The sequence below is a fragment of the Coccidioides posadasii genome, chromosome 1 (genome assembly GCF_018416015.2).
Source record: "Coccidioides posadasii str. Silveira chromosome 1, complete sequence".
Classification (NCBI taxonomy): Eukaryota; Fungi; Ascomycota; class Eurotiomycetes; order Onygenales; family Onygenaceae; genus Coccidioides; species Coccidioides posadasii.
The window spans coordinates 907,667-935,411 of NC_089407.1; the positions used below are offsets into that span (position 1 = coordinate 907,667).

The window sequence follows — 27,745 nt, forward strand, 5'->3', positions numbered from 1 at the left end:
ACTCCGCACTTATCTCTTAACTTGACCTTGATCGCCGGTTGACGATGAATTGCGCTGAAGCATAGCTGGATCAATAGATAATCCGGGATGTCTCCGGAAAGGGTTATTCCGTTCCAGAAACGGGTTAGCGCAGGCCTGGGCGTTTACGAATACGAGGAGTGACTGGACTCAGCCCTGTTTGCTCCCAGATACGTGTTTCCGGCTTGATGATGGGGTGAAGGACCCTCTCTTTAAAACCAATCTCTCTTTTTTGAAATAACCCTCTTTTTTCCCTTTACTGGTACCTATCATCATGTTTGGCTGAGGCACGCTGAACCTCAGTATGGTTTGGTCCGCCAAGACCTCCACGCTTTTCCTCCTCGCCGGCTCCGCTCTCGTCTCCTCCGCCGCACTTCCATCTCACTCGATTGCCGCGATCGGCACCTCTATAGTATCTCGGCGAGGTGGGATCATCTTCTGTCCATAATAATGGGGCCACCAACGGGCTGACTTCCTCCAGATGGCAGTTATCTACCCATAACCTTCGAGGCCGCGTGCAGCGGGTGTTTTGACGGTGAAGACGCTGAAGTCGTACGTCCCACGCTATCAACGACGGTGATATTTAAAATCATCTTTTTCCTTAACAAGGGCAATAGGTATTCAACTTGGACCTATTGAGTACAAGTTCCGTCTGTGGGGAAAGCCGCGTCCGTCTCAATGGCCGAGAGTTGAACTTGACCTGGGATGGAACCACAGCAGCCGGTGAAACCAACCTTACCGGGAAACTCTCCCAGGGAAAAGGGGATACGACCCTTTCTATGAACTATCGAGCTGTCTGTGTTGCCAGCCCTGAAGACTCCGTCGAGGCGTATGCTGCCCAAATTCTTGCCGTCACGTTCTACCCCGCTGGTCGGGTTGGTGAAGACAATGAAACTTCTGGATTCGCCCTTTCGTTTAATTCCGTAGGGAATCCAGAGGTCTTTAGATTGTTAACGTCCCCGGTATCCATTTCCGAGGAAGATAACTCTTTTGAGTCTTGGTTAGACTCTTCCGACTCCGACCAGTTCCATGTCCAGGATAATAACACTGATAAACCCTCCCGAATCGATGATCTAGAGGAAGAGCTGCAGCAATTGCACATATTAAAACAAGAGGCACAGAAGCTAGACGATCTTATCAAAGAAAAGGACCAACAGATTAGGATGCATCTTGTCCACGATTGTTTGTGCCTCAAATCGAGGCTCAAAAATTGCGAAACTTTGAAATGTTTTGTTGAAACCTCGATCAAGTTTGTGCCAGATATTTTTCGTCTTATGAAATATCGCTTTGGCACACTTCCTTCTACTTTATCTGGCACCCCTTGCCGTCCTGTCGATGGCGGACGGGGATATCAAAACTCGACGTCACCCATAAAATCACCGACTGGTTCTTCGAACGATAGCCAAGTGACTGTCGAAACTAAGCCAGATAGCACCACGCCCCGGTTGCCTCAAGCTCCGGTTATTAGTCCACTAAAGCCACGGCCCATGGGGAACGTGATTGGCGATATGGCTGCGGTGCTCCTTCTCGTCGTTATCGTAGCATTAACTTTCAAGAGGTGTGGCAATTCTCTTTCCTGTCGCCGGCGTCGTGTTGATTTTGCCGCGAGACGCGAAGAGAGGCGTACTCGTCATGCATATCGAGCAGCTGCATGTCGATACAGATTCAGATTATGGTGGACCGGGTTATGGAATTCTTTACATGGAATTCCCAATCCACAGCCACCACAAAGCCGTGCTCGTTTTAACCTACCGGAGGCCGATAGTAACGTTTTCAGAGATCCGCGGCAGCCTCCTCAGCCGGGCGAAAATACCATGCGGAATGAAATCTTAGGGTTCCGTCGAGCCCTGGAATACGTGGGGCAGCTCGTTCACATAAATGGGTCCCAGGATCCTGCCCTTCATAATCATCAAGCTTCCGGGGATTTAGCAGAAATAGGTATTATCAGAGGATCGGCAGGAACCCCCACAGTAATATCCTCTGTTGCTCCGTTGACAACTGTCGGCTCCCCGCGGACGAGTACTGTTCTCAGTTATGACGAGACCGATGATTCTGGCACGATCGAGAGCATTGATCTGGAGACTGCAACTATGTTAAGTGCTTGAGGTGATTGGGAATACGCAGAACTATTTTCGACGATATATTCCTCTGATATGTAATAATTACTTGACCTTGGCTTTACTTGATGACGGATATAAAGCCGTCTTTTCTATCGTACCGGTATATAACAAATCTCCGTTCAACATCACTAAGCTCTCATTTCGCTCACAAGCGCGTTGTTTCCATCATCCACCAGCAGCCGGGTTACGATTTTCCATATTAAACAGAGGACTTTTGTTGCGTTTACGGTCTACATTCCACTATCCGCTGCGCGGCCCAGCGAAGGCCATTCCATCAACAGAGAACAAGGTGTAGTTGATGCTCCAGGTAGTATCAATGCTCCAAATGATTCTCATCCGATCGTAATACCGTCTCCTGCGTACGATGAGTGCCCTCAAAATACCCTGGGTAATCCCCTTCCTTATGTGTCATTCCCGATGGACTCTCTTCGTGCGATTCCTGGAGCCGAGCAGTCGATATTCCCTACCCGAACTTTTCACACTTTAACGGATTAATATCGCAAAGAGGAAAGGTCCGCAAATAGGGCTGTTGTTCGCTTTCTCTCTTGCCATATATCGGAGCTAATTGTTTTTTGTATTGGTATGGTTGTAGTTGGGCAACGTGTGTTCACAACTAGTTAGATGGCTAGGGCGAACTCAAGCACCCTAGGTGACAGGCTGAGAGGGCCATTGGTTAAGGTAAACTAACTCAAGTAGTTACCTGAACCAATTTTCAAAGGAGGGAACATATCAAGAGATCTTCATGGTTATGCACTTTTCATGAATGGGAAAGCGGAGGAGGAAAAAGCAAAAGGGCTCGCAAGTGATCCCCTCTGTGTAACAGCAAACAACAGAACCATGGCGACAGCCGTGATCCCATTCATGAGAACACATAGATGTCCTTTCAAGTGAATATGTGGATCGACCACTCAAGAGACTGTATAAAAACACAACTATTGATAGGCTGGAGAAATAATAATCAAACCAGCAGATCTCACGATGCCTCTTAGATCAGTCGGAATGTGTTTACATTCTTGGAAAAGATACACTGCATTGGGAGAGACGCGCTCCCGAAAGACAGTCCTGTAAAGGGTCCCTGCACGAGAAATAAAACACAATGTCAGCATCGAGAGGAGGGAAAAGGAGGTGTTTACGGACTACTTGGTCCTTCGTACAGGGCAAGCACTCGTATGAGAATGGAGGTTCGAGGGTCACCACAGAGTCTTTCAGATAAATTTCCGCCTTCATAAGAGAATCAAGCCGATATTTTACGGGCGGAGCCATTCTGCCCATGCCGAGAAGTGGAGGTACATGAATGGAACGCGTCTGGAATCGGATGAGAGCTGCGTTATTTTCGTTCTTCAGGGAACACCCGGGCCCAAAAGATGCAACCGAAGCCAATCCTTGACAAGACTAAGGGAATGATTAGCCAGTCCCAGCGAATCGTGATCCATGCCGGGTGCCATCAAGGAGGAGGGATCCCCAAACCACAGTCAGGTCAGGTTCAACTAATAGCGGAGAAACGCTCGCAACGGTTCAAATCTCGACGTCGGAATCTGTTAGACCTTGAGAGTCAGCTTCAACGTATTCTTCACGAGTTCCTCCAGTAACTAATGAGAGTGAATTGGGGGCTATCCTTCCTGCCCCCACCATTTCCTCGTGGCCAAGAACTTGCGCTGGCTGATTCCACTGCGTCTCGAGAGCCATTAACGAGGGGAATGAACTGCGGGTAATCTTGATGGTTACACTGCCTGGTGCTGAGCAAGGACCTCGCCCAATGAAATGGCATTGGCCGGGGAACACCAAGCTAAATATCATAATCTGACAAGCATGGCCCTTGCCTTTTTTTTTTCTCACTGGGCTTTTCTCGGTTCTCCCATGGAGAAGAGGAGCACAATGGTCGGAAGATCTTTACTTGAATAACAACGGTCTTCCGGAGACCCTTACCTCAGGCTCCTTTTTCCTTCTTCTAATCGTTGTTCCTCCCGGGATCAATTCAAAGCTCTTTGCAAGCTGGATATTTTCACAGTTAATTCGCTGGTCATAGCGCTGGTACCAGATACGGCCATGCGGAGATCAAAATGTGGGTGGATTTATATGTGATTTTCCCATACCTGGATGTGCTAGCCATGTATGAAATTGCTAATGTTAGCTGCTTTGACAGCTCTTCTGCTCATAAGTGCCGTTATCATCCTGCAAGCAGCTCATGCCGACCCTGCAATAACGAGCTTTGCTTCACACCAGCTCATGGGATGGGAATCAAAGGGTGATTCATGTAGGAAATATCCAGCATTTGCTAAATCTAGTTTTGTGAGACTGACTTTTTCATGTAGGGAAACCAATAACCTGTGATCCAGGACATACATTCACAGTCTCAGATGGCTTTGTCAGATGCTGCACTGATGTCAATTCTAACTGTGCCTTCGTCACACGCTGTTCGAGCAATATAATGTCCTTTGCCGATAGGACACAGAAATGGCAAGCTCTCAACCTCCACAAACAAGCCTACTTTTCAAAACGAATAGACTGACAGTTTGTTGGAATGTCAGTGCTTCTGGTCAGACTTGTGTGACTATGACCATATATGAAACATTCTCTCCAAACGCAGCATTTGTGAGGGATCTGTTTTGCTGGGATGGATGGAGCGCATTTACCATCTTTGAAAAAACCCCTTCTACTGCTGCAACCACAGCAACAGGTGATCACACCCACGCTACCTTTTCAAGCCTTGGAAAATCTAAAAGCTGACCGAATCTCTTGCAATCTAGCTACGCCTCCGGCCCAAAATACCCCTCCTGCTCTATTATCTACGACTCTCGCTTCCGTTGGTCGTACATCGTCTGCTCCTACTGCAACCTCTACTTCCACGTCGCCCGACAACTCTTCTCAAGAATCAGATGGGGGTAAGGCTTGGGTTGCCGGGGCTGTGATCGGGCCCGTTGTCGGATGCGTCCTCGTCGGCGCACTAGGTTTTTGGATTGGGCGCCGCCGACAAAGGAAAGATACAATTCCGATGGCAATAGATCCTAGTCAATACGCAGAGAGTTCCCACGCCTATGGATCGAAACCGTACCTACGTAACCCGCTTCAGGAACTCCCCGGCAGCCAATTGACGCCGGCCGCGGAGATGGAGGCTTCAGGATCCGGATTGAAGCCCCGGTGACACCGAGCCGCCTAATAGAACATCAAAGATGTACGGAGTATAAAGAGCCTGGAACTAATTTTGCCTAAAATACGTCATTATGGGAACGAAAATCGAAGCAATCAACCGAAATCTGACGATATATACGAAACGTGACGGCCAGAAAAAGGGCCCTCTACATCTCTGCCTCTTGGGAGTTACAAGTTAGCTTACAGGATACGGAGTACACTATACTTATATACCCATCCTTTAGAAGCCAAAAGATTATGAAACATCACTTATTTAGGTCTTAGAGCAAATTGAGAATTCGACTTTTCCTGCTCGTCTAGAACTGGGAGTTAGGGATAATAACCAAACGTCCGGTTCGGGCTTCGTCGAAAGAAGAGAGAAATCGCCCCTTGGCTTGGTCGGTGCAGGGTCCAGCGCAGCCGAGGCGTTGCAGCCTGCAGGGCCCTGCAGGGGCTGAAGATTGGGCCAAATCTACATATGCCTGACAGGGTCTGACCACATCAAGCAGCGTCATAGGCTTGGACGCTTCAACCAAAAGAGCACCGCCCCAGTGATATTTTTATCTGTAACCCATGTCGCAGTGCTCATCGCACCCATAGAGAGTAGACGTGCCAGGCCAATGTGCATGACCACATTTAAGAATGAACTCTGCATTAGGAGACCCTGAATTCGGCTAATACTTGTGCTACCTGCACTTTTCTATATGCAAAGGTATGAGAAGTTCAACGGTTGGGGGCTCTGTTGTAATGATGTGCCCCCCCGGCCCCCGCGAGTTCTGGTGATTGATTCAAGACTTTGCCTCGCTAACTACTATAACGAGTGAACGTTCGACTTAAGCCGAATACCTATCGGCCCCTTTGCTAGGGATATATTCAATTCATATAGCGTGGAATATTGCGGCTGCCACATAGTACAAACCCGACCTATCCTCGAATAATTTCAGAATACTGAAACAAAAGGACTACACTCTGGCCTTTTTGGAGGGTGGATTTGTATTGTCTTTCTCGCCACCTCCTTCGCTACTGACACCTTGATCATCACCATCATCTTCATCCTCGTCCTCCATGACAACAAATCTTCTCTTTGTCCGCTCTCTGACAACCGCATGTTCTGCGCGAGCTCCACTCTCTTCTTCCTGGATCTGTTGCTCGTCCGTTACAGGCGTTGCGCTTTCAGCCGGCTCCCTTGTTGCCTTCATGCCAAAGGCTTTGAGTAAGTTCTCATAGCCTTCTTCAACATTATGTAGGGTTTCTTCGAGCTTCTGCACTCGTTCAGCCTGGTCAATCTGAATCAGCATGTCTCGATGGCGTTTGAACAGTCGCTGCTTAACAAGCATCCGCCACCAGTAGTATTGCCTATCATGCTCGTCTGGAGCACGGGACTTGAGAATACGTAGTCGGGGTAGGTTGACATTGTGAGAGCCACGATGCGACATGGGGATAAGGCTGAGCAGGTACATTTCTACCAGGTGGGCAAATTGAGTCGGTGCGATTTTGTATTTTGTACGGATGTCGCGGAGAGTCTCAACGGGGATAAGACGGGATGTAGGAACGAGGCGGTGCTGAGCACGGCCTGGTTGAGTGGCGGGATACGGGTTTGCGTTAATTGTGACATTGTGGTGTTTGAAAACGGGTTGAAGGAGATGATAATCGTTTGTGTCGCGGAGAGAGTCAAAGGCCTCGTTTGGATCTTCAACAGTAAGCTCGTAGACAGTAGGGTCTTTGAGGGAGGCACGATGGATAGTTTGATAAAGCTGAGTGCCATGACCAGATAATTGATGAGGTTTAAGGATGAGGAATTGAGAGATGCGGAGGCGCGACGGTAGTTCCGCCAGGTTAATCACGGTTTCGTACGGAAAGGGGCCGTTCGAAACTTTGCACTTTTCGCTCGTTGGGGAGTAAAAGTACCACTTGTATGTTGTACCGTATCCCACGAAGGAGTAGATAGAAGCATCTGGGGTAGGAGGCTCGGGCAATTTCTCATATCTAAACGAGTTAAATGGAGAAACGGTTTCATTGGCGGGAAGGAAACTAACACAAAGTATACCATCCATCTTTCTAAGGTCCATTCAGGGTCATTTATTTCAATTGGGGTTCCACCCTCGATGAAGAGAGACGCAAATATCTGAATACGCTCCAAGAGCTCCTGGACATCCGGATCGGCTAGACAACCAGCCCATACTTCATAATTGCGATCGCCCTTAGTGTATGTATGAACAATTTCTCCGGGGGGTTTAAAATCTTTTGCAGACTTATCCTTCGTCAGGGATTCCTCGAACTTTTTGAGGGGAATGAACGATTCTGGTTGGTTACGTGTCAGCTATCGCATCGCAATGACTTCCAATATTTTCTATGAATGAAGAGATATACCTTCTGGTAAAAATGGCTTTAATATTTTGTTTAAATCCACCGCAGAGACGTCCTTGACCGTTTTGAATTTCTCGTCGTATGAGATGCAAACGTTCGATCTCAAATCATGCGCTGCAAAGCGAAGCTGAATCATCAATCCCGTATATCCAAATATCGTTTCGCTGTCGCCAAAAATGGAATAAGTAAACTCAGGGTAGAATGTTGAGAGCGTGCTAAGCTTGCCATCGCCCTTTGGCTGGACGATGGAGACTTGAACGGCGTCATTGGAGCTGCAGGTCCCTAATTCCGCTTGGTTAGGAAATCAGAATCAATGTGCATTCAATTGGCGCATGCTTACATGCAGATTGGTCCTCCATTGTCGCTTTCCACTCAGAGATTCAAGTGATGCCTGGTGATTCGTCTCACTGCCCAGCAGCCCGCATGTTCTTGAGCTTCACTCAAGACGCGACATCATGGCCAGAAGTCAGCTTTCCATTTAAAACAGCGCGTGTCTCTACAACTTCAACTAAACTGTGTTTGGATTAGTTAGCGTTATGCGTGGTGAAATCATGATGACTAATCTAGATGATGCTGCTTTAAGCCCTTGTGCTGCGAAGAGTTGTTCGGCTTTCACTCTGAACGAAAGCTGCCTCAAGCAAGTGAGAAAGAGATCAGGCCAACGAGGTTCTTGGGAACTACTAGTCGCCAGTGCGCAACCAATGGCTAGATGTTCTCCCAAAGACAAGAGTGAGAGTAACAGACTGGATTCACTGCCTGATATCTTGCAGACAGTTCTGACCATGACCAACCTCAATGCAATCATCATATGCATTCTATATAAACTATATACAGTTCTAAAATAAAATACTTAAACGGTAACATTGTAATCATTAATCACGCTTCGTGGTTCTTCATACTTCCCGATACTCTTCCATTCCATATCCAATCCAAAGCCTTTTGGACCCCCAACACGTAGACCACGCTCATCGCTAGTCCATAACGGATGTGCTGGCATAGCAATCACACGAACCTTGAGCCCATAGCGCAAATCTTGCGAACCAATTGCTTCTCCATCTTGACCTAAAATAGAAATCAAATCGGGAACTGTGCAGATGACATCTTGTTTAGTCGGGTCTTCCGGGTTCTCTTCGTCGTTCACATATGCGGCGTAAAGGAATTCGTTTTGGAAGGGCAGGATGAGCTGGCGTTCAGTGGTGGACGACGATGAATCCGAGACATCCTGCTCCATTTCGTCTTTTGAAAGTGGTGCTAGGACGCAATGGCCCATCGTGTAGCCACGGCTGATGCCTCGCTGGACATCAATAATCTTTCCGGTATAAAGGAGTTTGCCGGGTGTTGTGTCAAACTGAGAACTCAGAGGGTCAGCCAATAACATTGTAGTACGGTTGTTACAAATCTCTGACTTACAATCGCCTTAATCACATCAGTTTTGCAGCGGCGAGCCATGTGAATTGCTCTACCCAAATACCAGGCTTGGGAGACAGTGTTGGGAACTGCGTATTTCTTCACCACGTCTCCAGTCAGTGGAGTGGCAGAGACAGCAGTGTTGAGTCCCAGATCAATACAGATAGCTCGCAGCATAGTTTCAATCTTAGCATTGTTTGTGGCACTCTGTAAAAGGGATTTGTTAGTGATTCGTCAAGTATGACACTAGCTGGGAGCTCCTTACCATAACAACGGAGACATTGTTTTGTGCGTCGGCCAATATGCATGGAGAGATTGGGTTCCCATACACATAAGGAGTTCCTAAAGATTACAGGGGTAAGCGGTGAAAGGCCTATAGGGTGTTTATCCCAACATACCATGTTCCATCGTCGGATATGCGCGTCCCATTAGATCACCATCAAGAACTGGGATGTCATAATGCACACCAGTCGGGAAGGTTGTCATACCGTTACCACCGCCAATCTCGTCAGCGATGATAGCCTCAAAATGAGTGTGGCCTGACACCTTTACCGACACTTCAACGGCTTTGTACAGCTCGTACCCTGCAGGAATGCGTTCTCCAGACACGCTTGGAGCTCCGTACCAAGACCCGAAAACGCAGACGTCAGAATTTTTTATGCTATCGAGAGAGGCAACACGCATTTTTCCTGGCGGGTTATCCTTCAGCATTTCAAGAGAAACGAGGTACTGCAGATAAGAAGGGCCGCCGCCACCAGTACCCAGAACTCCTGTTCCCGATGCGATAAACTCAAGGTCAACGGGACTGGGATACCAAATACCATTCCGCACATCAGGTTTGTAGGATGGGATGTCGATATGAATGGAGTGCTTGACGGCAGAGACAGCAGCATCTTCAGCGGCTGCAGCCTTAGGTGCTTCATCATCAACCCCGTGTTCTTCATTTGCAAACACGTTCAGCTCGACATTGGACACTTCTCCTTCTTCAGGCACTCTGAGCTTTCCAACGGCCTTGACTAAGATTCTGGTGGCCTTGTTTGAGACATACTGAAGGGGCAGTTTTTCAACTTCAGCAATTCTAACATCTTTTCGATCAGCGCCACGAGCAATAGCCACTTCTACCGCACTCTCCTCGGCCTTCTTAAGCACTTCCTTTTCACTTCGCTCAGCAAGAATTTCAATCACATCAATGGTACCCGCAACCTTGGCAATGGCGGCACCAACTGCGTTTGCAGAGTCATGGTGAGGGGGTATGATGCACTCCTCAACTCCTTCAAGGGAGTCCATGTAAACGATTGAGCCGCCGCCGACAAGGAGAGCGGTGACCGGAAGTGCAGAGACCTTCATGCCTTCAACTGCGCGTTCCAGGATCTTTCGGATGCACTTACGAGCCTCACTGACAACATCCAGTGGGATTGACGCTACCTTGGAGGCGTCGCCGATGCTCTGTGATCCCGTTGCCACCACGATATCGGTTGCTGTCATGACATCGCCTCCGAAGACCAACGCCTTCTCGGTGAGATAGTGTCCCACTGAATCCGGCCCAACGCTAACACGGCCCGTGGCCTCATGACGGCGGACGATGCTACCTCCACCGAGACCCACGGACAGCACTTCTGGCATGGAAAACGCGGTTCTTACGCCTCCCACGTCGACAAAATTTGACGCTTGACGAGGAAAGCCGGAAGGGAGCAATGCACAAACGTCAGAGGTAGTGCCTCCGACATCAATAACGAGAATTTGACGTTCGGAAGAAGACTTAGCGCCCTGCCTGTCCAGTCCAGCCAAAAAGGCTGCACCGGTCATACTATTTGTCGGACCACTTGCAAACGTCTTGATAGGGAATTCAGACGCAGCCGCGGCGTCCGTTAAAGTACCATCATTTTGTGTAAGATACAACTGACACGAGAGGTGAAGATCAGACATAGCCTTACAGAACGCACGGACTGTCCTTCTAGCCAGCTTAAGAATGGAAGCATTGAGTATGGTGGCATTCTCTCTTTCGAGGAAACCGACACCACCAATGGAATGTGAGCAGACAATAGAAAGTGAAGGATCAAGCTCAAGCATCATCTTCCGGCATGTCTCTTCATTAACGCCGTCATGATCTAGCGGAGAGAACACCCCGATAATCGCCACCATGCTAATACCAGCTTCGCGGATGCTGGCCACCGTCGCTTTGATCTGCTCGGAGTCAAGGGGTTTAATTTGGCGGCCATCAACTTCTAGGCCTGTGCGGGAAAGGGGAGCCCGGTTAGTCTATAGTCTGCCGATAGAGGCTATCCATAGTCTTACCACCATCCAAATAGAAAATAGGCCCGCGCATAATCCTAGTCAGGGCCGGAGGGAAATCGGTAAATGGAGGTATCTGGCATCGGAATCAGCACAAAAGGTCTTCGTGAGAACCGTTGCTGAATATTCGAACAAACCTGACGAGTAAATGGTCCGCACAGTCTGACTACAGCAACCTTGCTGAGTCTTCGTGCGTCGGCCTCAACCACAGCATTGACGAAATGGGTAGTACCGATAGCAACGCTAAGAATATCCTTGGTGTTAACCGCAGATTGCTGGAGAACGTTCTCTATCACAGTTTTAATACCGCTGGTGACATCCGGCGTGGTAGGAGATTTGCTTGATGCCAAAACACCACGAGAGGGTGTTTCGGATGCCCTGATATCTAGGATGGCTGCATCGGTATTAGTACCGCCGACATCAACGCCAACTCGATACATTTCAAATAAATGTACGGAGTACGAAGTTATGATATTATGCAAACTCAAGCCCCTCAAGGCCGATTAAACAGTTCCAGCTCAAAAAGAACTTTACAATCGTCAGCTTGCATTCACCTAATTATGAGGTGCCTGCGCGGCGCATTTTCAACTCGAGGACGTTGACTCACATTCAAGGAACCTTTTCGGTCGCTCTGCAACGATAACTACCGGAGAGCAAACCATGGTCCTTGGGCGAGGGCGTGGTGTAGGGTATTATTTTATATCGCCGAGAGAGGAGCTGGCAAATTTGTCTGATGGATCCCCCATCTCTTCGTGCTCCATCTCGTGGGACTCCTTGGCCCATTCGGACTCCTCGACGGCCGAGTCGAGCTCTCCGAGGTCGCCAGTCCCATGCCGTCAGCCGAGAGAGGACTCACTGACCACTCTGCAGCAATTTTGGCCCAAGACTGCGCGTTCTCGCGTGGAAGTTGATGTCTGGGGGTTTGTGCCAATGGGAGCCTCGAAACCCCGAACAGGCCCGGCATCCAACCCTCGGACATGGGTCCCTTACCCCACAAAGCAAAGGAAAGCGGCGGACGTTCACCTGTGAGTGGCGAAACAGCGCAGCGTTAACTTTTCCCCGTCGCAGAAGTTTTACGGAGTAGTCACCCAAACCCAAGGTACAGATAAGCTTAAGGTTAAACTAGCCACCTCCGCTTGAGAAACGAACAGCCGTCAGGTGCAGGAATCTGAAGCCATCGTCACGAGCTTTCCCATGGTATTGCTTTAGGTGAAATGAAAAACGGCGACAAGACGCCGGCTCGCCAGGCTCCCCAAGGGCCAGCCGGGATCCAGCCCAGTTCGAAATATCTGACCGCGCCGAGACACTTTACCACTCCCGTTACGGAGTAGTTAGTCTACAAATTTAGTCGATTGGGGCTGCCGGGAACGCGATCGGAAGTGCACCCCCGTAATAGACCTGGTTAAGCGCAGGAGCTGGGAGCTGAACGGCTCCTACTTATATTGCCCTTGCCCTCGATGGGGCCCGTTATGTTTCTGTCTCCTCCCTATAGCAATATTTTTCTCACAAAGAGGTGTGACTCTCTTCCGTGGCACGATGGCAGCGGCTTTTCTTAAGAAGCTCGAAGTTGAGCACGAAGGGGGAACATTGCCAGACCGATGGATCAACAACGACATCAAGCCGATTGAGTCGGAGAGACGAACTTGGTCGTCCTGGACCTTTACAAACTATTGGATCTTGGTCAACTCCAATATTTCCACTTACATGACCGGAAGCTCTCTCATTGCCCTCGGTCTTTCATGGTGGCAGGCAATTATTGCGATTGTCATCGGGAACCTTTTGGCTACTGCCTTTGTTGTTTTGAACTCCCTGCCCGGTGCCTATTATAACATTGGTTTCCCCGTCGTGAATCGCTATGTATGGGGGTTGTATGGAAGTCAGTTCGTCATTTGGAATAGAATTCTTCTCTCTATCGGTGAGTGTTTGCTCGTTGTATTTACCCCTATTCCCTTGTCTGTGTCTGCACTTGCTGACAGTCTATGATCCTATCTAGTGTGGTAAGTCTTCAGCCCGTCCTAGTTCAGATTACCGACCCTAATGTTTGTTACTGCTGTCGTTAGGTTTGGCTTTCAGGCCTACGTTGGAGGCCAATGCGTGCATGTCTGCCTCACTGCGATCTGGCCTTCGCTCGAGCAGCGTATCCCCAACCATATGGCTGAGTCTACTGGCATTACCAGCGCTCAGTTTCTCTCGTACGTTATCTTCATGGTGCTCTCGGTGCCTGTGGTTTGGATCCGACCACATAAACTACGGACGTTTTTCCATGTGTCCTCCTCCGTTATTCTCGTGTTCGAATTCGTCCTTCTGATATGGGCACTGGCCACTATGGGACCAGCTGGATTTGGAAGCACCATCACTGCGGAATCATCTGTCCCCAAGGGAGAGATGGGCTGGACAATTGCTTTCGGAATCATCAGCACTATTGGCGGTATTTCCGCTGGTATTCTCAACCAGAACGATTATGCTAGATTCGCACGCCGACCAAGGCATGCTATTATTGGTCAGCTGTTTAGCTTCCCGCTCTGCGCCATTGTATGCTCCATTATTGGAGTCCTGGTTACAGCTGCGACGCAGAACCGTTTTGGCGAGCCTTATTGGAATCTCCCAGAACTGTTCCTGGCAATTATTGAGTCGGGCGGGTCGCGTTCTAGGGCTGCCGCATTTTTTGCCGGTTTTGCCCTTATAATCTCCCAGATGGGTGTGAATGTACCTGGAAACGCACTTTCAGGAGGTTAATTAACCCGCCCCCATTGTGATCATTATGGACTGGTGCTGACATGTTATCTGCGGTCGTGTAGGGTTTGACTTGGCTGCAACATTCCCGAAATATATTAACATCCGTCGCGGAGCATATCTGACACTTCTCTTATCCGTTGCATGTAATCCTTGGAAACTAGTGTCGACAGCAACGGTTTTCCTTAGTGTTCTAAGTAGCTACGCCGTCTTTTTGGGTCCCATGACTGGCTTAATGATCTCCTCATGGTTTGTGGTCAACCAACGCAAGATCAAAATAGAAGATCTATACATTGGACACAAGAGCAGCATTTATTGGTGCACCATGGGAGTTGACTGGCGTGCACTGATTGCGGTCTGTTCACCTCTACCCCTGACAAACCTGGATAGTAGTTCTGACATTTTTTGTAGTGGCTTTGCGGTACCGTGCCCTCCCTTCCAGGCTTTGTTGCCGGAGTCAATGAAAATGTCACTGTTCCATCAGGCCTTGTTCATTTTTACCAAATTTGTTTCTTGGCTGGATTTGGCATCAGTGCTGCTGTCTACTGCGGCCTGCACTTCATCTTCCCAGTGCGGCCTATTCAAGACTTTGTTGCCAGTGCTCCGGCTCCAGATGTGCTTATGCGTGAATATCGCGAAGCGTGTGACAATGGAACTCAGTTCAAAAACGAAGTTATCAATGTGGATCCCATGAAAATTGGGTGATTGGACTAAGGTGTTGACACCATCAAGGTCCTCCTCTTCAATCTTAGTTCCTTTGACCCTTTTTTGTATGTAGTTCAGTGTGGCTCAATTTTTGAAGGATCTTCTGAAGGATCTTCTGCGCAAGCAAATACGTGTGGGACTATGCCTGTATCCAGAGCAATGAGAAATTGAATATATTATATCGTCGGCTGATGCCAATGCTCTTCCTGGTCTCTTTATGATATGTGCTCTGTCCCTAGAAGAACTTTGGTGGACGCGCGAGGCTCATGACCCTAGGGGGCTGAGTAAAATCCACTCTGCAGCATTTATTCCTAATTCTTCGTTTTGCAGAAACCTGGCGCCACGCGGGTGCATTCCCCTATTAAACGAAAGGAACAGCTGGACCTTCGAGGTTTGCTTGGTGCGTGGCGATTGGATAGTGCCGGCTGTGGATGGAGCTGGCAAGTAAGTTGCTGGTAGGAAACGGTGGCAGAACTGGCCGAGAGGTTTAGACCAGGAGATCCCGAGCAACCAAAAGTTAACAGAAGTTAACAACCTATTTCCTCGATTTTGAAAGGTTTTATTCGACAGAGAGGATAATTTTTTTGGTTCTTCCCTCGTTTATGCGTAGTTGCTAATAAGGACTGATGGGGCTTGCGAGGTGCTGAATGGAATTCGCGATGGCATGACCGCTGTCCTGTTTGATTGACACGGATTTGAAGCAACACCTCGCACCATGGGCGGTCTCCTAACATTGCTCGTCTTGAGCACCTTAATGGCGGTTGCGTTAGTCTCTCTAGCCTATAAGATCGAACTCCACTTCAATTCAGCTAACCAGCGGGATATTGCAGGTCATTCGTGGTCGGGTCGCTACCGCTCTCGTTCACGCTCTCTTCATCGCAACTCCGACTTATATCGGCCCTTGGAATGGGCGTGCTGGTTGGAACTTCTCTCATAGTCATTGTGCCTGAGGGGGTAGAGACATTATACGGTTCAACAGGGTCTTCGCATAGCCATGTTCACCGGAGAGATGTCGCAGCGCATGGACTAAATGTTCTATGGAATCACTCACCAGTGCCAGTCGTACTACCTCGTGACAAGCCGGATGATGGTCATGCGGTGCCCGAACCGCCTCCAATCGTGAAAGAACCTCCTACCGCCCCTGATAATAACACACCTAAAGATAAAGCAGAGCCAGGAAAGGATTCTGATAATAACAACAATGAGCACCAGAACACCGGGGAGCAGGCGCCAAAAGAACAAAAAGAGGAAAGCTCCCCTCATGCTTGGATAGGCATCGGGTTGATAAGTGGCTTTATCCTGATGTACCTGATAGATCAGCTCCCCCAGTACGCGGCGACGTCTTCAAAACAGCAAAACCGTCCGTATCACATATCCTTGGATAATCTTGGCTCCGGCCTTGGTCGAGGAGTCTCTCCGTCTCGAACGGGAGGGGGATTCTTCGATTTTGGTACCGGAGCGAGACATTCTCAGAGCTTCGCAACCACTACGGGACTGGTAATACATGCGGCAACGGATGGAATTGCCCTTGGCGCATCATCCTCGAACACTAGCCTCAGTCTTATCATTTTCATCGCGATCATGGTCCACAAGGCGCCAGCATCTTTTGGCTTGACTTCGGTGTTGCTGAAGCAAGGATTATCCATTCGAGCTGCTAGAGGCCATCTTTTAGTGTTCAGCTTAGCTGCACCAGTTGGAGCTATTTTAACTTGGCTTGTTGCCCATACTGTGCTAGCCGGCCATGCGAGTGACGAGCAAGCCACACAGTGGAGGACTGGGATGCTGCTTTTGTTTTCTGCAGGCACATTCTTGTGAGTAAATTTTTAACCCGGGAGATTGCAGACAAGCAATGCTAACAGTGGGGTGTTATCTAGATATGTTGCCATGCATACCATGCAGGAAAACATAATGGAAACCACACGACGGGATACCGCAGTCAACGGGTATAGTGAGGGAAGAGAGTCTTCGTCCCCCAAGAAATCCATGAGAGATCTAATCGCTTCTATCGTTGGCATGATCCTCCCATTGTTCCTGCAGATTGGTCATGCTTAAGGTTACAATATAATATATCTAGCAGACTTTGCAGTGCAAAATATGCTGGCCCGGGAGTCTTAAAATCTGTTCGATTCTTGTACAGTACCATATGGGTATGGTTAGGAAAAGGGACCAGTTCTGTTTAGAGACAATGAGAGGTCTTGGTATTGGTTGTGCCTCTTAGTTTTAGAAGTCTTTAAGGTGTTAAGATGTGTTGGATCTTCTTCATTACATCTTGGCCAGTTCTAGCTTCGTTGTCACTAGGCTCTTAGTTGTGTATAAGCATAAGATTGACATTTTTCCCCTTATCTTAACACAGCCTGTGGGTAGAAGGAATATCAAATAATCTTCCTGTGTTGTCCATATTTCCATGTACCAACTGAGACCAGGTATTGTTACACACATTTCAAGTACCGATGCAGTCTCTCTGGCATCATGAGATGGATGAGATGGATGTATCTAGAATCAAGTGGTCAAATGACATTTCTTTGTAGATCACAAATCAGAATCTATTTAAATGATGCTGACAGGAAGAACAACCCCAGATCAGCATTTAGTTCATAGTGGAGAGCCTTTCTGGCTGGCTGTTTTATGTTTTACTGCTAAACTCGCCCCTCGAGTGGTGGTTTTGCTGCAGGTTGCATCGCAATTGCAGCTGGGTCCTTGCACCCATCAGGTGGCTCTTCTGCGAGTGGGAAATAAAACCTTTCCCACAAGAAACTCATCCTTCTTGCATTCAGCTTCATCCAATATCGGCCTGCATATCGCGGTTTTTGGCAGTATTGGTTGTTCGAAGTTCCATAGAACCATCCTTGACGGAAAATCCGATGCTGATTGAACCGAGAGGCGAAAGGACACCCCCAATCGCCATCGCTGCTCCTGTGCCCACCGTCCTTTTCTCAACTCCACTCGAGCTGAAGATAATTTTCTATAAATCCCTCCGATTTCTCAGACAAGAGGCGGAATATTAGATATTCTTCTTTAGCAACCTTTCACTCTCGAATTACGCATAACTTTTAATCACATGGTGCCCAGGTCGGGCCCGACGAGTTCGGGTCATCGACGTACGAACTCCGCCATGGCAGCCGCTGAAAACGGGCGCAGTCCCTCCCCGGTCCCGCCCACATTCCTCCAGAGCCGCTCCGGCAACGTGCGCCCTTCTTCCAACGCCTGTCGCTCAAAGTACCTCTCCACCCCGAACAAATCTATCCCAGTCCTCCACAACCTCCTTCCATCAGCCCCGACGTCTCCACCTACGCCGGCACCGAGCCCGACACCGCAGCAGCGGGCCCCGAGCTGGCACACCGCGTTGGATGATGAGGAGATCCTGCGTGATGCGAAATCGCATTTCAGCTTGTTGGGAAGGGTGGGTCGGCAGAGATTTTTAACGGAGCTGCTAAATCTATGTGACAACCAGCTGCTTGGTTTCGTCCACCAAGTTGTGAGCCCAAAGCTGAGGAAAGATCCTTTTGAGATGCTCCCCAATGAGCTGTGTCTGAGGGTAAGTAGCTGTCAGTAATATATGAGCTTGATGGTGTATGGCTGATTAAGATTTTGTTCAGATTCTCGCTTTCATCGACGACCCGAAGACGCTCGCGAGAGCATCGCAAGTCTCGAGGCGATGGCACGACCTGTTAAATGATGATTTAACATGGAAAATCCTTTGCGATAAACATTCCTATAGACGGATGTCGGAGGATTATGAGGAAGAACCCGAAACATATTCGCCGTCTTCCTCGATCTACGGATTTAATTCTAATTTTAATCGAGACTTACAGCTGTTGCAGAGTCCATATGGCTCAGTTCAAGATCCACTGAGCTGCAGTACTTCGGTTGTAGGATCGTCCATCGGTATCTACGATAGGCCGCGATTCCGGAAGCAGCGCACCAAAACCACTTCATACCGATCCCACTTCAAGCAACGATATATGGTGGAGGCAGCGTGGAGAAAAGGTGGTCAACTTAAGACGAAATACATATCTCCAGATCATGGTGTTGTTACAAGTCTTCATTTGACACCGAAGTATATCGTTGTTGCGCTGGATAATGCAAAGATACATGTTTTTGACACCCAGGGTGAACATCAAAAGACGTTGAATGGCCACGTTATGGGAGTGTGGGCTATGGTACCGTGGGATGATCTGCTGGTCAGTGGTGGTTGCGATAGAGATGTTCGCGTTTGGGATATGGCTACCGGGTAAGCTGCCTGATAACTCCAATTTTTTTAGTATTTCGGCTAATACATCAGCGATTTAGGGCGAGCATACATAAGCTTCGTGGCCATACTTCTACAGTCAGGTGCTTGAAGATGTCTGACCGAAACACCGCTATATCTGGCTCTCGAGATACCACGTTACGGATATGGGATTTGGCAGCTGGGGTATGTAAAAATGTTCTAGTTGGTCATCAAGCCAGTGTGAGATGTCTAGAAATTCATGGAGATCTCGTGGTGTCTGGTAGCTATGATACAACGGCAAAGGTTTGGAGCATATCGGAGGGGCGGTGTTTAAGATCTCTCGCTGGGCATTTCAGTCAGATTTACGCCGTAGCCTTTGATGGGCGACGGGTCGCCACTGGCAGCCTAGATACGAGCGTGAGGATCTGGGATCCTCATTCTGGACAATGCCATGCTATACTGCAAGGCCACACGTCCCTTGTCGGTCAGCTACAGATGCGTGGGGACACACTGGTTACCGGAGGGTCCGATGGATCTATCCGGGTTTGGTCGTTACAGCGCATGGCACCTATCCACCGGCTAGCTGCGCACGATAACAGCATCACAAGTCTGCAATTTGATGATAACCGGATTGTCAGTGGCGGAAGCGACGGTCGCGTGAAGATCTGGGATCTCACGACGGGTCAGTTGGTGCGCGAGCTTAGTCAACCTGCCGAAGCGGTTTGGCGGGTTGCATTTGAAGAAGAAAAGGCCGTTATCATGGCAACTCGTGGTGGGCGGACCGTCATGGAGGTGAGGCTTGGCTGATTGAAGTTGTTATTTCCTTACTCTGACAGCGATATATAGGTTTGGTCATTTTCGCCGCCGGAGGACGAATATGCCGAGTCGCGCCATCGCTCTGGCTCAGTAAGTCCCACTTCTACATTGGGGCTTCACAGCTTTTCTGCGGCCCGTTCCACAGTTACAACTGTCGACGCGACCAGCAATGCAGGAACCGTGTCTTCTTCGATGCCCTATGATATTCATGACCTAGAAATGCAAGACGTAAGAAATGAAAGCCGTTGATGTTGGAGTTTGGTTCCCTTGATTCTATTCGGTACTATCCTTGGTATGACCCACGACAACTTAATGAATTAGCAGGCGAGCATGCAGGCCACTTGTAGCGAGTGTTTTCTTGAGTGTCTATACCCCCCTTTCCTTTTGGTTTTTGGCGAGGTGTCGACGTACGGTTTTGGATATGGAAGACACCGATAGGGAGAACCTCTGCATCTACTCCAGACAACCGGCCTATTTGCTATGTGTGATGTGATTTGTGTATAATAGTACGGGGCACCCCCGTAGTTGCAGACGCTACCCCTATGCCTAGATACCAATCTTCAGCTGTTGAAATTTCGCCGGATCCGTCTAGGTTCTGAACGGCGTCCTTTCTTTTTTGAACTCGGCTGACTCCCCGTAGTTAGCTAGATGAGGTTGTTGTTGCAGCAGGGATGGGGACCAGGTGACTCTCAGCTCAGAGAAGAACCAGGATTCCTGGGCTCGCTCGGAATTCGCCATCATGTCACTTAACGGGGGTCCCATAGGTTCAATCACCGAATAGTATTCACGATTTCCCGCTCGTTGATAGCCAGGAAGTGAAACCGGACGGGATCTAAACATTCCCGAGTGTACACTAGCCTGTTCGTGCCTAGGACCCGTTTACTCAAAACATCTTCGTGCATGAGACTAGGTATAAGTAGGCGCTACTTCGTGATCCGTTCTCTGTACCACGGAGCAGCGACCAAGGAATTTGAAGAAGAGGAAGAAGCTCAGACCGCCGAAGGTTGAGACGGTGTGATCAAAGCAGTTTCTAGGGCACGATGACGGATGGCGTGCATGTAAGTACACCTGCAACGAGCATTCGCAGACTGCATGGATCCAGATTGAATTACGATACTTCTCGCGAGCCTTTGTCCTCCCTCTTTTCTTTTTTTTTTTTTTTCTTTCCTTTTTTCTTTTTTTCCTCAATCAGATTCCTTGCTTCTACGGACTAACCCAGTTCCAAAACCAGCACCCGCCCCCGGACCCGCCCACCGGCCTCGATCCATGCGGTCTGCCATGGGGTCACGAACAGGCTCATTATCAGACATTTCACCATCCAGAATTTGAGTCCAACCGTGGACATGGACAGCCGATTAGACCATCTTCTCCTCTGTTCATAATTCAGCTGCTTGTGACAGCGGTTGTGTTCATCGTATTTGTGTTTGTGTTAATGTCTTTGGTGGGATCTCGGGAGGGGAGAGTCATTACCCGTCATCTTGGGCCTCTTCTGTAGCAAGGTAGAGGCTGGGATTGTGACATATGTTTTATATGGCCCCGGCTGCGGATATTGAATGAGGACGAACTTCACAACATGTGTAGTTATTAACGTGCACTTTACTCTGTACAAGCGTGTAAACTGACCAGGGATGCATTTCTTCCCTGAGCTTCCTGAGATAGCCCCAATTCCATAAAAGGGGGTAACGCGGGATGTTTGATGACAAACTATTTAGTCATCATGCGAGAAGTCATGTGATCACATTGGAAACCTTTTTTGTGCTCTTAGGTCACCGCCTTCGGGATATTGATGTTCCAGATATTTAGCTCTGCCTTCCAGACTTGCCTAGCAAAATGGCTGGACGTCAGAGCTCCAAGAAAGCTGGAGGAACGCCAATCCTCTAAGGGTCATCCTCAAGATTCCAGCGCAGTCTCTGCTCAACTTAGGGGTCGCTGGAGCAACTGGTAAGAGCAACTGCTTTCTTTAACGAGACCACCTCCTTTGCTGTTAATTCTTGTGCTTGGTGTTTCTGTAAACATTATCTTGCTTGTCCCTTGTCGCAAAGCTACAACCTCCAGAAGAACTGGTTTCCGATCCCCTCTATCTAGGTCATCGCCAATTCACAGGTAGAGGCAAGGTAGAAATTTTATTCGTCCCTGCCAATTTGTCTTTGATGCGTTGCAACCTATTTCTTGCCACTGACTTGAACTCTCAGGAAAACGAAAACATGGAGGCCAATGAGCCCAATCCTCTGTCGCAGCCGCCCACAAACCCTTCTAATGCGCCCCCTCCCCCTCCAAACCCGCCAAGCATCGAATCTGCCTATAAGCAAAAATGCATTGATTTAAAGAAACGCCTCCAGGAAATCGAATCTCACAACGAGGCACTGCGCGCCAGGAATGAACGGGGCCACCGATACCTGCAGAAGATGCGGCTCGAGTCCTGCATCCTCCTTGAACGCCTTGGCCTTCTTACTGGAATGACAGATGAGAATGGGCCTGGCCCTGAGATTCGCGCTCGCGCGCTGGCTCTTATGAACCAAGCTACCTCTCTACTTGATGATCACGAGGAGGGCTCTGCAGACCGCCCGTCAGGCCCAAGGCGCGTTCCTGATGAAGAGGATTACTTGGATGATGAAAGTGTTGGAAGCGCAGAAGATAGGCCTCCTACCGTATGTCAACATACTCGCAATTTCCATCGTATTCGATGGATTTTAACTGATATTCTTACTTGTGCTAGCCTGAGGAACGGCCCGTTCGTACCAAGAGGAATCGCAAGACTGAAGACCATGCTAAGAGTCATGGAGCGGGGGAGAACAATGCCGACTCTGTTAGCTCTTCCCTTCCCACCCTTATGCCTGCCCCTGTTCCACACACCCCTGCGACTGGATATAACCAGCCTGGACTTTCGTCTCAAAACCCCTTTACACCTATTGCTCCCAACTCGGTTGCTTCAGCGCCCTTAGACGTGCATCGCTCGGCTGGAGTAGCCACATCACCTATCCAATCAGCTTCTGATTCGCGCAATCAGCATATGGGCAACAGTTTTACTCCAGTTGCATCGGCCCAGGAGCAGCAGCATCGATATGTCTCCGCATTTGAGGACTTCACTAATCGAAACAGAGACAAAATAGCTAGTGTCCTTTACCGCTCTCGCAGATCCCAACTCTCCGACGAAGATATTGACCGCGCCGTCATCGAACACTGGGAGGATTTGGATCCCGAAGAGAAACGTGAATACGGCGACCGTCTCGGCAAGAGAGGTGCCATTTGATGGCTCGTCAACTCTATAACCTGTTCTTCAAATTGATCGATTCTTTCAAGCCAGTCTCCGTGTCGTCACGTTGCTGTCCCGTTACCTTTTATATAAACTCCTGTTTGTTATTTCCTCCTAACCTTTATTCTCACTAACATGGCGTTTCGGGATCGGGGTTCGGTCGCATGGAATAGATCGATGACGGAATGGATTTTAAATGTTTGGGCATTGATATGAACGTTTTACGAATGGGATCGTACTGTACTTCTATCATGGGACCGCTTTTTTGTCCGGCCTCTGTGTCGAGTTATTCGTGTTTAGGAATACTTTTGTAATAATTTCGCTTCGCTTCCGAACGGAGCTCCGTTATTCTGGAATCCTTTTGCTTACATGCTAACCTTTGATGCGTTGGCGGTTTTCAGTGCGGCTCTAACCTAAATGGTGTTCCCAACCAAGTTTCATAATCAACGGTTGTTTCGAATTCAAGACTCGGCTTCCTCCGAGATGAACGTTTCAAGGAAGTTCCCGGTCCAGAACCTCAATGCATACGTAGCTAAACCCCATAAACGCATTATTATCGCAGATCAATATCAAATTCTGCACGAATGCCGCTAATACTTGAGCTGTTAAATGCATAATTCAAGTAGGATATTCTGACACAATCCTCCGTAGGTTGGAAAATAGCAAGAGTTATGTCGAACTCGGTTGCGATCTGGGAATTGTCCCCATTTCATCCTTTCAGGAATCTGGCAAGCCGGAGTGCGTAAAAACAATTCCAGAAGAGGCGCTCAGATAACTGCAACGGTATAGAAATGCAGGGCAAAAAAAAAGAAAAAAAGGAAAAACTAGTATATACGAACTGACATGTTATCAGGTCTTAATGTGGGACTGGAGCTTGGAGCTGCTTCATAGGATATCATCATATTCATCCGTGAAACCCACGTTTCAAGAATTGCTCAGGACCCTAGTCAATTCCAGCATAGAGATCCACGACAATATTTATCGCAGCGATGAGGATCTCCGCTGCAATTAAAATAATAACTATATCCCAAAGATTTTTTGTTAGCAAGAACTTCTCATTGAGAAATGTTTTTACGAGACTTACCAATCCACTCCAAATACTCGCCGTGCCGATGACTCAACTGATCCTTCAAAACAGCCAACAAGTCGGCGATAACCTCCAACCTCTCAGTCAAGAGCCCGACCCGTGGATCCATCTCCAAATAACTCCTGACCGCCTGGTAAATCGGATCCAGCTGCGGTTCCGCCCACATCAATTCCGGACTGTCGAGAACCGACCCCTGGAGGTGGATATTTATACGCAAAATGAACAGCTCTCCGATCTGCATGTTTATCTGTCGGCGTGTGAGGTTGACACTACCGGTCTCCGCGATCTGGGCGGGGAGCGGAGATGTTGCAGCGATGGTCTCGGACACAAGGTCCTCAAAAAGAGAAGTCTTAACAGATTGAGAAAGGGCATGGGAAATGGCGAGCTTGGTCATGTAGCTCCGCGGGTCACGGAGAGATATGAAATCATTATATATACGGGCTTGATAGTCGCGTGTATAATAAAAATTGAAGTTCTCGACCTGGGTGTCTTCGGCGCTGAGGACGGAGTCTGCAAATTTCGATACTTCGTTCAGAAAACGGGTTTCCTGGGAGGGGGTCATCCCCCATATCACGACCGTGCCGTAATCGAAGAGAAAAACTTCAGGAGTGTGAATTGTGGTGTCCAGGTCCGGGATCTCGTGGTCTAAGGAATCGGAGGAGATAACTTGAGAGGCAGAGTGCTGGTCCTCGGAAATTTGAGATTGTTGGGTGCGGCCATTGGTATTCGTGTCGGCGTGTTCCATGTTAAGGAGGTGTTCCCGTTGTTCTTCCCTGTGGCCTTCGACTTCGAGTTCGCTATCGGAAAATCGGCGTTGGGTCCGGTCTGTGGATAAAAGTGGTGACTGTTGTATTGTTTTCTGCATGCTAGATTGCTCTTGGAGGTATTTTATTTTCGCTTCATGATCATAGTTATAAGGGGAATAGACGCATTCGTCAAAAAGTTTTGGATTCGCTCCTCTGGTGCTGGCCCGCGATTTGAAAAACCTCATCACACTATCAAGTCTGTAGGCGTTCGCCGTGCAGTACGCTGTAACTCGCGGCAGACGATCGCGATCTGCCTTGCCCAATCTTGCTGCATCCCTTCTTGCGGTGGGTTCCTTTATTCGCTTGATCTGGGAATATACATCTCTGGGGACTGCGTCATCGATCCATTCGTCCTCCTCTCCGGTAACTGGATTCGGTAAAAGCTTTAATTTCTGCGTGTTTTTCGTCGTCCGCTGAGGACCAATCTTAGGGGTTGGGCTCAGTGCAACAGTCGGGGGTGGTCCCTGGCTGTGTCTCCGGCGAAGTTTGCTATTTAATGCTGCGAGGACTGGCTGGCCGGAACCCCCTTGTATCGATGGAGTTGCAGAGTGCAATGGTCTCAATCGTTGGGCCCGAGCCGACATGTTCGTCGATGCACTTGCTTTGGGGCTTGGGCCGAAGGTTACTGTTCTGCCCGGTCGCAGTTCTCCCTCTGGCGTCCGTGGTGCATGTCGGAGTAAAGGAGAGGATTCAGAAGGTATGGAGGCCATAGTGGCTGGAGTATAAAAGCCAATTGCATAGATACAATGCAGTACTCCAGAGATTGGATTAGGTCTCACGGGAAACAGTCGCTACGCAGCGAACAGTGCAAGATGTTCGGCACTCAGATGTCATCACAGCATCACTTCGCTCGACCGAATCCAAACGGCGCTAAAAGTGCTCCACACAAGCTTAAGCTTTCTTAGGACGCACGTGTTGGCCGTGTAACACTACGCTAGTCCGCAATAGGTTTGGTAAACTGTATTGGTCTGATGACTAAACCATGTCCCTTGTCCATGGCTTGTTGCTAGCCGCGGGCTGGTGGAGGCCGGACGAAAAGCAATATTTCCTCTGATTTAAACACCAGATGTACTGAGTACAGAGTACGTGATTATTACTATACAGCTCATGCTCTATACAAGCGCTTGAAACTTCCTCGGCAATGGAAGACGGCGGTCGGTCATGCAGCTGAGGTTTGAAACCTGCGACCATTTCATTGAAGGCTATTTTCTGACGGGTCACTGGGGGATATACTTCTTTAAACACTGATCTCAAATGACGTGGAGAACTCGCAGCAAGTCTAGAAATTCGAATCCCACTCGCTATGATATATTAAACCTCTCCAATGTTCTCAGAACAAAGTCAATGACACGGTGCGGTTGCGACAGGAATGGTGAGTGGCCCGAATCTAGCGTCTCCTGAATTTCTATTCCCGCTGCATCAGCTAAATATTGCTGCACGGCTAGCGGAACGGCTCTGTCATGCTTGCAGAGAAGATAGGCGGAAGGAATTGTGCGATACGCTTCGTGGGTGAGTGGAGTCAAAAAGGCGCTATTAATATCAGCGTGAGCGGAAACTCGCGCAGGTGGAATCCGGGTCATATTTCTTACCCATCTGAATGTGCCTTTAGCTGCTTCGAGGAACTTTCTGCGAGAGAAGGCTCAACATCATGGTAAAAGGCCTCGATCGGATTTTTAACGGTGCTCGTGCCGTCCTGCCACAAAATGCATCAGGCTTAGCATGCACCACGCACATACCGACAATAGTCGAAGTAGGAGTAGATGAACATACCTCATGATTCTTTAGGCGCAGTACGGGTTTAATTTGGGGCACGTCTCCTGGGTCTGAGGACGATCTCCCCTCCGTTGGCAAAAGACAAGCTATATATAGCAGCGCAACGACTCCAGTTTGCCTCCCGGATTCCGTTCGTTCGTTCTTCCCCAGGCCTTTCATTGCTTCTGTGGCTGGAACTGCGCTGTACGAGTGCATTACAATAACAACATCGCGATTGTCTTTGTCGAGAATCTTCTTGACGTGCGAGCGAACCGCCGCTACGTCGGCAGACATATCGGGGAGGCCGGGGGAAATTCCCACGCTAGGAAGCTGAATGGGCCAGGTATCATAATTATGCTTCTGGAAAATGGGGTTAAGTAGGTCAAACGCTGCTGGTGTGTGCCAGGCGCCGGGGACCATAACAATGACCGGATTTTTCGTGCGTATCATTTGATCTATGCCACTTTGCGTCACTGGACCCGAGGTGGTGCCGTGAGACATAATGACTTGATATTGAAGTTTCGAGAAGAGAAAAGGAGAAATAAAATTTATCGGACTAATTAATTGACTGGCCGATCGGTGCAAATAAGAAACTTGGAAGTACACATTGGACAGGGAGAGCGTATTTTGTCTTTTTATATCTTCTTTGGCTAAAACTCTCCGGCGCGCGCGGCACCCAGAGGCCATGAGGCCGCGAAGCCAACAAAAAATAAGACACTATGGCACTTAGCTTGTCAGGGCTGAGGATCTGACGAAGCCGCTTGCGCCTTCAAGGAATGTAACAGCAAACAAAGTGCAGCCCCATAACAGAGCAGCCAGAAGCTTTGAGGATTTGAAATTCAACGATCTTCATGCCGTGACAAGGCGACTATCGCCGGCTGCAATCGATCCAGCAACCGTAGCCAAAGAAGTATATCACGGTGACTTGCATAAGATGACTCGTCTCCTCTGTATTCCACGCCATTCACTGATTGTTAAAGTTCGAGAGTTTATCCTCCAGCTGGACATTTGAAGTTGGGAGCTGAACAGACCCCTGCTGATAATCCGAGG

The 27,745-nt window shown here is 48.7% G+C and overlaps 12 protein-coding genes across 13 annotated transcripts; 8 read left to right on the forward strand and 4 right to left on the reverse strand.

Annotated features, from left to right (window-relative positions):
• Window positions 1–213: 213 nt before the first annotated feature.
• On the forward strand, window positions 214–2,268 carry D8B26_000235 (uncharacterized protein). The gene is made up of 3 exons (XM_003067568.2): window positions 214–443; window positions 500–570; window positions 636–2,268. The coding sequence occupies exons 1-3, from the start codon at window positions 323–325 to the stop codon at window positions 2,121–2,123; spliced, it is 1,680 nt and encodes a 559-aa protein (XP_003067614.1). The 5' UTR covers window positions 214–322; the 3' UTR covers window positions 2,124–2,268.
• A 2,395-nt stretch (window positions 2,269–4,663) lies between these two features.
• On the forward strand, window positions 4,664–5,518 carry D8B26_000236 (uncharacterized protein). The gene is made up of 2 exons (XM_066123165.1): window positions 4,664–4,815; window positions 4,886–5,518. Exons 1-2 carry the CDS (start codon window positions 4,692–4,694, stop codon window positions 5,278–5,280), a joined length of 519 nt encoding a protein of 172 aa, XP_065979237.1. The 5' UTR covers window positions 4,664–4,691; the 3' UTR covers window positions 5,281–5,518.
• A 595-nt stretch (window positions 5,519–6,113) lies between these two features.
• HAT1 (histone acetyltransferase 1) lies at window positions 6,114–8,067 on the reverse strand. Its single transcript, XM_003067567.2, has 4 exons — window positions 7,975–8,067; window positions 7,638–7,916; window positions 7,304–7,568; window positions 6,114–7,253 (listed from the first exon to the last, which is right to left on the reverse strand). The coding sequence occupies exons 1-4, from the start codon at window positions 7,991–7,993 to the stop codon at window positions 6,230–6,232; spliced, it is 1,587 nt and encodes a 528-aa protein (XP_003067613.2). The 5' UTR covers window positions 7,994–8,067; the 3' UTR covers window positions 6,114–6,229.
• Window positions 8,068–8,484: 417 nt separating this feature from the next.
• D8B26_000238 (uncharacterized protein) lies at window positions 8,485–12,349 on the reverse strand (the record flags this gene model as incomplete). The annotated part of the gene is made up of 7 exons (XM_003067566.2): window positions 11,941–12,349; window positions 11,471–11,861; window positions 11,337–11,409; window positions 9,440–11,272; window positions 9,307–9,383; window positions 9,045–9,248; window positions 8,485–8,982 (listed from the first exon to the last, which is right to left on the reverse strand). The coding sequence occupies exons 2-7, from the start codon at window positions 11,771–11,773 to the stop codon at window positions 8,485–8,487; spliced, it is 2,988 nt and encodes a 995-aa protein (XP_003067612.2). The 5' UTR covers window positions 11,774–11,861; window positions 11,941–12,349.
• A 520-nt stretch (window positions 12,350–12,869) lies between these two features.
• D8B26_000239 (uncharacterized protein) lies at window positions 12,870–13,334 on the forward strand (the record flags this gene model as incomplete). Its single annotated transcript, XM_066123166.1, has 2 exons — window positions 12,870–13,248; window positions 13,327–13,334. 2 exons carry the CDS (start codon window positions 12,870–12,872, stop codon window positions 13,332–13,334), a joined length of 387 nt encoding a protein of 128 aa, XP_065979238.1.
• A 54-nt stretch (window positions 13,335–13,388) lies between these two features.
• Window positions 13,389–14,969, forward strand: D8B26_000240 (uncharacterized protein). Its single transcript, XM_003067565.2, has 3 exons — window positions 13,389–14,064; window positions 14,132–14,421; window positions 14,478–14,969. The coding sequence occupies exons 1-3, from the start codon at window positions 13,485–13,487 to the stop codon at window positions 14,769–14,771; spliced, it is 1,164 nt and encodes a 387-aa protein (XP_003067611.2). The 5' UTR covers window positions 13,389–13,484; the 3' UTR covers window positions 14,772–14,969.
• Window positions 14,970–15,329: 360 nt separating this feature from the next.
• On the forward strand, window positions 15,330–17,091 carry D8B26_000241 (uncharacterized protein). The gene is made up of 3 exons (XM_003067564.2): window positions 15,330–15,536; window positions 15,602–16,582; window positions 16,646–17,091. Exons 1-3 carry the CDS (start codon window positions 15,487–15,489, stop codon window positions 16,821–16,823), a joined length of 1,209 nt encoding a protein of 402 aa, XP_003067610.2. The 5' UTR covers window positions 15,330–15,486; the 3' UTR covers window positions 16,824–17,091.
• Window positions 17,092–17,835: 744 nt separating this feature from the next.
• D8B26_000242 (uncharacterized protein) lies at window positions 17,836–20,600 on the forward strand. The gene is made up of 4 exons (XM_003067563.2): window positions 17,836–18,306; window positions 18,368–19,002; window positions 19,062–19,773; window positions 19,828–20,600. The coding sequence occupies exons 1-4, from the start codon at window positions 17,884–17,886 to the stop codon at window positions 20,044–20,046; spliced, it is 1,989 nt and encodes a 662-aa protein (XP_003067609.2). The 5' UTR covers window positions 17,836–17,883; the 3' UTR covers window positions 20,047–20,600.
• A 117-nt stretch (window positions 20,601–20,717) lies between these two features.
• Window positions 20,718–21,392, forward strand: D8B26_000243 (uncharacterized protein). Its single transcript, XM_066123167.1, has 2 exons — window positions 20,718–20,855; window positions 21,029–21,392. Exons 1-2 carry the CDS (start codon window positions 20,838–20,840, stop codon window positions 21,290–21,292), a joined length of 282 nt encoding a protein of 93 aa, XP_065979239.1. The 5' UTR covers window positions 20,718–20,837; the 3' UTR covers window positions 21,293–21,392.
• Window positions 21,393–21,676: 284 nt separating this feature from the next.
• On the forward strand, window positions 21,677–23,404 carry D8B26_000244 (uncharacterized protein). 2 transcript variants are annotated; one of them, XM_066123169.1, is made up of 4 exons: window positions 21,677–21,911; window positions 21,990–22,445; window positions 22,514–22,603; window positions 22,908–23,404. In XM_066123169.1, exons 2-4 carry the CDS (start codon window positions 22,002–22,004, stop codon window positions 23,064–23,066), a joined length of 693 nt encoding a protein of 230 aa, XP_065979241.1. In that variant the 5' UTR covers window positions 21,677–21,911; window positions 21,990–22,001; the 3' UTR covers window positions 23,067–23,404. The 2 variants fall into 2 exon arrangements, with proteins under 2 accessions (XP_065979241.1, XP_065979240.1); XM_066123168.1 differs by having other exon boundaries at window positions 21,677–21,738; window positions 22,897–23,404.
• Window positions 23,405–23,705: 301 nt separating this feature from the next.
• On the reverse strand, window positions 23,706–25,707 carry D8B26_000245 (uncharacterized protein). The gene is made up of 2 exons (XM_003067561.2): window positions 24,135–25,707; window positions 23,706–24,070 (listed from the first exon to the last, which is right to left on the reverse strand). Exons 1-2 carry the CDS (start codon window positions 25,651–25,653, stop codon window positions 23,994–23,996), a joined length of 1,596 nt encoding a protein of 531 aa, XP_003067607.2. The 5' UTR covers window positions 25,654–25,707; the 3' UTR covers window positions 23,706–23,993.
• Window positions 25,708–26,244: 537 nt separating this feature from the next.
• On the reverse strand, window positions 26,245–27,278 carry D8B26_000246 (uncharacterized protein; the record flags this gene model as incomplete). Its single annotated transcript, XM_003067560.2, has 3 exons — window positions 26,714–27,278; window positions 26,533–26,636; window positions 26,245–26,473 (listed from the first exon to the last, which is right to left on the reverse strand). Exons 1-3 carry the CDS (start codon window positions 27,194–27,196, stop codon window positions 26,245–26,247), a joined length of 816 nt encoding a protein of 271 aa, XP_003067606.1. The 5' UTR covers window positions 27,197–27,278.
• Between the last annotated feature and the right edge of the window lie 467 nt (window positions 27,279–27,745).

Excerpts from the sequence above, each read along its gene's own strand:
- D8B26_000235 (XM_003067568.2), top strand. The coding sequence starts at position 323 with ATGGTTTGGTCCGCCAAGACCTCCACGCTTTTCCTCCTCGCCGGCTCC. Across the intron at positions 444-499 it reads CTCTATAGTATCTCGGCGAG|ATGGCAGTTATCTACCCATA; the intron begins GTGGGATCATCT and ends GACTTCCTCCAG. Across the intron at positions 571-635 it reads ACGGTGAAGACGCTGAAGTC|GTATTCAACTTGGACCTATT; the intron begins GTACGTCCCACG and ends CAAGGGCAATAG.
- D8B26_000236 (XM_066123165.1), top strand. The coding sequence starts at position 4,692 with ATGACCATATATGAAACATTCTCTCCAAACGCAGCATTTGTGAGGGAT. Across the intron at positions 4,816-4,885 it reads TGCTGCAACCACAGCAACAG|CTACGCCTCCGGCCCAAAAT; the intron begins GTGATCACACCC and ends CTTGCAATCTAG.
- HAT1 (XM_003067567.2), bottom strand. Across the intron at positions 7,569-7,637 it reads AAAGCCATTTTTACCAGAAG|AATCGTTCATTCCCCTCAAA; the intron begins GTATATCTCTTC and ends GTAACCAACCAG. Across the intron at positions 7,254-7,303 it reads AGATGGATGGTATACTTTGT|ATATGAGAAATTGCCCGAGC; the intron begins GTTAGTTTCCTT and ends TAACTCGTTTAG.
- D8B26_000240 (XM_003067565.2), top strand. The coding sequence starts at position 13,485 with ATGGCTGAGTCTACTGGCATTACCAGCGCTCAGTTTCTCTCGTACGTT. Across the intron at positions 14,065-14,131 it reads TGGAAACGCACTTTCAGGAG|GGTTTGACTTGGCTGCAACA; the intron begins GTTAATTAACCC and ends GCGGTCGTGTAG. Across the intron at positions 14,422-14,477 it reads ACTGGCGTGCACTGATTGCG|TGGCTTTGCGGTACCGTGCC; the intron begins GTCTGTTCACCT and ends CATTTTTTGTAG.
- D8B26_000241 (XM_003067564.2), top strand. The coding sequence starts at position 15,487 with ATGGGCGGTCTCCTAACATTGCTCGTCTTGAGCACCTTAATGGCGGTT. Across the intron at positions 15,537-15,601 it reads AGCACCTTAATGGCGGTTGC|GTCATTCGTGGTCGGGTCGC; the intron begins GTTAGTCTCTCT and ends GGGATATTGCAG. Across the intron at positions 16,583-16,645 it reads TTTTCTGCAGGCACATTCTT|ATATGTTGCCATGCATACCA; the intron begins GTGAGTAAATTT and ends GGTGTTATCTAG.
- D8B26_000242 (XM_003067563.2), top strand. The coding sequence starts at position 17,884 with ATGGCAGCCGCTGAAAACGGGCGCAGTCCCTCCCCGGTCCCGCCCACA. Across the intron at positions 18,307-18,367 it reads CCAATGAGCTGTGTCTGAGG|ATTCTCGCTTTCATCGACGA; the intron begins GTAAGTAGCTGT and ends GATTTTGTTCAG. Across the intron at positions 19,774-19,827 it reads GTGGGCGGACCGTCATGGAG|GTTTGGTCATTTTCGCCGCC; the intron begins GTGAGGCTTGGC and ends AGCGATATATAG.
- D8B26_000244 (XM_066123169.1), top strand. The coding sequence starts at position 22,002 with ATGGAGGCCAATGAGCCCAATCCTCTGTCGCAGCCGCCCACAAACCCT. Across the intron at positions 22,446-22,513 it reads CAGAAGATAGGCCTCCTACC|CCTGAGGAACGGCCCGTTCG; the intron begins GTATGTCAACAT and ends TACTTGTGCTAG. Across the intron at positions 22,604-22,907 it reads GGGAGAACAATGCCGACTCT|CTAGTGTCCTTTACCGCTCT; the intron begins GTTAGCTCTTCC and ends GAGACAAAATAG.
- D8B26_000245 (XM_003067561.2), bottom strand. The coding sequence starts at position 25,653 with ATGGCCTCCATACCTTCTGAATCCTCTCCTTTACTCCGACATGCACCA. Across the intron at positions 24,071-24,134 it reads CGAGTATTTGGAGTGGATTG|TTATTATTTTAATTGCAGCG; the intron begins GTAAGTCTCGTA and ends TTTGGGATATAG.